Source organism: Fulmarus glacialis, unplaced genomic scaffold (assembly GCF_000690835.1).
Source record: "Fulmarus glacialis isolate BGI_N327 unplaced genomic scaffold, ASM69083v1 scaffold23953, whole genome shotgun sequence".
In the NCBI taxonomy this organism is placed as follows: domain Eukaryota; kingdom Metazoa; phylum Chordata; class Aves; order Procellariiformes; family Procellariidae; genus Fulmarus; species Fulmarus glacialis.
In genome coordinates, this window is record NW_009203442.1 from 18,979 (window position 1) to 24,483 (window position 5,505).

The following is a 5,505-nucleotide window of genomic DNA, read 5'->3' on the forward strand; positions in this document are numbered from 1 at the left end:
CCCCCCGCCCCATTTTTTAAGCTTAATTTGAGATTTTTGATGCGTTAATTCGAATTACTGCTGGCATCAAATATTTATAGTGTATATTATCAACGGTTGATAAAGCTTTGAAAAAGCTCCTCTCGCCCCCCATCTTCGTTTCGGTGTTTGTCTTATTAGCACAAATTTATTTCAGTTCTTTGTTTTTTATAGAATTCTTTTCACTGTGACTCTGGTCTGGCAGGCTGTTCATTCAGGAAAAGGTAAGGAAAATTTCGTTTTTCCCCCTGCCGCCCCGTGTTTCTCTTGTACGTTTACAGTATGCATTGCTTCATTACAAGCTACCCTTTTCTTCCATATTTGTCCTCCTTGTCAAGGCCGTGAAAAAGAAGAACGTGAAGAAGATGTGAGTGAAGAAGATGAGAAAAGTCTTAATGTCACAGCACAAAAGCAGCAGCCCAAGAACGAAGGGATTATCGTAAATGGTCTCAGTGACATGAATCAGAGTTACGAAAGCAGAAAGCAACAGAATGCCAGGGCATTGGTGCCTTTCACTGGGATTACAGAGAGTAGGTAACAGTATTTATTTAAACAATGCCATAAAATTGCTTTTTAAAATATTATATCACAGTAATGGTTTGACTGTTGTCCTGGAAGATTCCAGCCGGTTGGTTTTCTGTGGCTGCTCATTTAAATTATTCCCGTGGTCACTTAGGAAATGGTGATAAAAATTTAAGGTAGAACCGGGGAATCTCTTACCTGCAAAAGGTGGTTACGGAAAGCAGGAAAGGATACTAGGAATTAAGAAGGGGCTGGTCCTTTGGATTTGCAAAAGTGTTTGTAAAATTTTGTAAAATTCTGTTCATTTTTTAAAATTAACCATATTTCATGAACAAAAATTATTTAATTAAAAAAAAAAAGTTTGAGCTGTCTGAAAACAACAGTACTAACAGAAAAAAAAAACAGACTTATGTTTCTTCCCACATAAATAAAGTTGGTACTCAGTCCGAGGAGTCTGAGAAAGGGGAGGGGAACGTTCCCTCAAGCCTCTCAAAACTAAGCAGCTCTTCCCAGTTACAAAGCCTCCTTTCTTCAAAAATAAGCACCACTTCCCGGTACAATGTCCCGTTTCTTAGTGTGACTGAAACGTGCCTCTGTCAAAGTGAAATATTTCACTTGAATATATGCTGCTGCTGCTGCTACGGGATTTGCCAGGCGTTGCTTCTTGACCGTCCTGTAATCCCTAGTAGTTTGCTTCTAATCCTTAACTAAACAAACTGGGCTTAACTGAACAAACACTCCTAACAGGCAGATAATTTTATTGTCTGTAAAGACAATAATAAAACTAGATGTCCTTAAGATCCTTTGGCAACTGGAGAGACCTGAGAGAACAAGTGAGGAAAAGGGGAGTTTCGGAGCCCCCGGGATGCTTGGTAATCTCTGTAATATTGTCTTGCAGGTAAAAAACTGAACAGACACTGCTGCCAAAACGGAGGGACCTGTATCCTAGGGGCTTTCTGTGCCTGCCTAAAGCATTTCACTGGCAGATACTGTGAACACGATGAGCGGCAAAGGTAAAAACCAAACCAAAACCAGAGAGAGTGAGCAAGTGCTTTGGATGGTTATTTTCTGTGGTGGGATCAGGGACGTACCAAATGTCTCCCTTGTCCTTGACAGCAACTGCGGCAGCATTGCCCATGGCGCCTGGGTGCTGAAGGGCTGTTGGCTGTGTCGGTGCGGCTATGGTACTCTGAACTGTCTCTCAGAAATAATGCACGATAACTGTGGTAAGGAATGGCGTCAAATCAACCATTTTTATCTTGTGGGTAACAGAATTGTCTGCTGCGAAGGTGGGGTACTCAGAGGATGCTATATGTGCTCTACTTAGACTTCAGCAGTGGCCTGCTTTGCTTCAGAGAATGCATTAGTGAGACGGTAAATAATATTGCTGTTGCCTGTATAGTACATCACATAATATACTTTGAGGTGTTTATAATCCTGTGCAGTAGGGAACTTCCCCCATTTTAATTGAAAATTACAGGGATTAAATGTTTCTCTCTTCTGCAAAACCTGCACAGGTCTATGACTTCCCACTTTACCAGGACAATTTGAACAACTAAACTACACCCAAGCATGCAAAAATCTGTCTTATACGATGGAAGAGAAACAACAGTAATGTAAACTGGTGTGGCAGAATTAGAAACCAGTATTACACCAGAGAAACAAGTACTGAAAACTTGCATGTTCTTGCTTGAGTTACTTAACACAAATGGCAGAAAAATACTCTGAACCTTATTTTAAGATCTGTACCTTAATCTTCAAAATATTCTTGTACAGAGTTCTAAGACTGAGCACACTCCACAATAAATGTGTAGCCACAGTCCTGATCACTGTAAAGCAGTAGCACCAGGTACTTATTTTCCGTGGAGAACTGGCAACTCAGATGCAGCCTATTTTCAATAATGTGAGATGACTAATAAGAGTTTAATATTATTTTATCTCCAGTGGTGAAGTTAGTGCAAAATATTCTTGCCCTTCTCCCTCCATAATGTGTCAATTCCACCTTCTGCTGTAATATACTTTCCTTCAGTTAGCAGGGTAAGAAAACAACAGACCTAAATAGCTTTAAGATTCATTTGCATCCCAAGGAACTACCAGCCTCTTCTTTCCTGACCAGTTTCCTATCTGAGTAGCAGTGCATTGAAGCTGTGACTCCTGAGTTAAACCACCAACTCAGAAGTAAATCCAAATTTCAAAACTTGAGCCTTTTAGGTCCCCGGATATGCCCTACTGTGTGATAAGCCCACAAGTCCTAAGAAGTGAAATGCAAAAGAAAGGTGACATTCCTATCTTTGCAACCACAGACAAAAAAAAAAAAAAAAAAAAAAAAAAAAAGAAAAAAACCCACAAAAAAAAAACCCCAAAAACCCCACCAAAACCAAAAAAAAAAAAAAAAAAAAAAAAAAAAAGAAGAAAAACCACCAAACAAAAACCCCACAAATCCCACCAAAACCAAAAACCCACCGGCAAAACCACTTTTGCCTTGAAGTCTTCTATATTGACTAATTATGTGTGGCACCCAACTTGCTCGTTAAACTCTTCAGAACAGTTAAATGCTCAAATTCCTTTGGGTGTTCACCTTTGAATCAGCCCTATTGTTTCCCATTTTGAATCAGCCCTATTGTTTCCCATTAAAGGAGCAAAAGACCTAACAGGCCTCGCGATGCTCAGTAAAAGCAGTCTACTGCTTACTACTCTGGAGCTCAGCTTAACAAAGGCAATAAATGTGGCAGCGGAGAATCCTCTGAGCAGGGACTCAGTGGCTTTCACGTGCATGAGGGTATGGCTTTCTGCTTGTGCTAATAAATGAAGCCCCTTCTTGTTAAAGGAAGGGTTAAAAGGCTATGCAGACTTGAGCGCATTCCTCTTGTGAAGATCTTGCTCTTGCTTTTGCTTGGTATTTACTTTTGATTATTCTGAGATTAATGCCTGCAAGAGCTGATAAGTGCTATCAGTTGCTCCTCAAACGATCATTGATGGGACATCTATTCACATCTCTCCCCTGAGAATAGCCTCTTTGATTGGCTTTAACAGCTGATACCTTTAACTTAAGTACCTGTGAGATGTCGGAGGACTTTCAAAGTATGTTGAAAATCCTTGTGTTTTAAAATGTACGTATTTTACTCATTAACCATTTTATTTTCTTGATTTTTTTTTTTTTTAGAACAGAAATCAGAAAAGGAGGAAGTTACCAGACTATATTCTAATGGGCTAAGATTACAGCAGACAGTGTTTGCACTCACTTGCCTGCTCACCGTCCTCCTGGAACTCTGCTGCTGGCAGTTGTGAAACTGGACAAAGGGAAACATCTTAGGGTTGATGTAACCCTCACTATGAGTCATACAATTTTTTCTTCTGTGAGCTACAGAAGACACTTCTACCTACATGTCGGAGGCAGATTAAGATGTATTAGTAAATGCTGAAATGCTTGGATTATTATAAACTCAGATTATATGAATGTGAAGTATTTATTATTATATTATTATTTTATTACTACTATCAATGTCTGATTCTAACGATTCTTTAGTTCTAAAACACTGTTCTTCCAGTGGAAGCGAAAAAACACATATGTTCTATGCCTTAAGCACTGTAAATTATAGTCATTTCCTTTGTACACAGTACAACTATTTTAACAAATAAAGCTGATTTCATTTCTGAAGAGCTTTTTGGTTTGGCTTTATTTAAACTTGAATATTCTTAACTACCATTTGTCATTGTATTGTATCGTGTAACAAAACAGTATGAAAAGGATAGGGTAGAATGAACAATCTGAAATTTGAAGAGATAAGGAGGGTTTTAAGGATAGTTATATTTCAAACCCTAATATACAGAAGAACTCTAAAAGTTATATAGTCTTTCAGTTTTTATTATTTATTATAGCTAAATTGTACATATGCATAATCTTAGGCAGGAGGCATAGGCTTCTTAAGAACACACAGCTGATACTTATTTGTCTTTTGGGGATTTATTTTATTTCACATCCCAGAAGTATGAACTCCTCTTTTCTTTTTAAAAGGACAGCAAAGAGCAACCTCTTTAAACTTTTTCTGTAGGAAACCTGTCTTGTTTTATATACCATTTAAATATGAGTATTTCTAAGCTGTAAAATAAAAAATGTTTGGAATGTGTAACTGCATTTGTAATGCAAACATGTTTGTTTAAAAAGAAAATTGCAAAAAGAAGCCTAAAATTGTACCTTCGTTCTTTGAATGTGGAGCTACCACATAGAAACAATCAGATTTATAATTTTGTTGGCTTAAAAGACATCACTGATGTATAAAATCCTTAACGACTTTAAAAAGTTCAATATATTTAATTCTTAAAATTTCATCATTAATTTCTTTGGTGCCACAAACCAAGACACAATCCAGTTATTAAACAGAGAAGGACGCATCACCAACAAATGACATAATGTTGTGGCTGCCTTTGAATCTATGACTATTCAGTAACAGACTTTTATAGGGAGTCATTGTGTAAAAACATATTCATGTTAAATACTGCAAAGGATTCAGACTGCTCCTTCCCACACCCTAGACTTGAAGTAGAAAGAGTAAGGTTTCTCACTCTTCACATAAGATACACTAGACCAGAAACAGTCCTTTTCTTATTATTTCCCACAAAGTTGTCCGTACCCATATGCCTGTGTTTCCACAGACTTTGAAAAGGAGGTACCAGCTTAGGAGAATTAAATATCAAAGAGAACAGCTGGAGGAAAATAGTCATGCCTTTATTTATCAGATGTTGAAGTTGCAGGGATGAACGTCTTTGCTTGCCATAAAGCATACCTGGGAAGTCTGTAGGCAATACACCTTGTAATGTGCTTCAAATAGGCTTTACTTTTTGAAGGAAAGCAGCAAGACATGTGGAAAGTACATAGTACAGTAAAAATATATCTGAAGTAATACTTTTATCCCTACAGAAAACATACAGAGCCATAACAGATTGCAATTAACAAAAGGAAAGAGT

The 5,505-nt window shown here is 37.7% G+C and overlaps 1 protein-coding gene across 1 annotated transcript in view; it reads left to right on the forward strand.

Annotated features, from left to right (window-relative positions):
- LOC104074487 (cryptic protein-like) overlaps positions 1-3,828 on the forward strand; it is a 4,204-nt gene extending 376 nt beyond the window's left edge. Inside the window, exons 2-6 of the mRNA XM_009574626.1 lie at positions 193-242; positions 357-548; positions 1,439-1,547; positions 1,657-1,766; positions 3,704-3,828. Of these exons, the coding sequence (XP_009572921.1) occupies positions 193-242; positions 357-548; positions 1,439-1,547; positions 1,657-1,766; positions 3,704-3,828 (586 nt within the window). The remainder of the gene's footprint in view (positions 1-192; positions 243-356; positions 549-1,438; positions 1,548-1,656; positions 1,767-3,703) is intronic.
- The last annotated feature ends 1,677 nt before the right edge of the window (positions 3,829-5,505 follow it).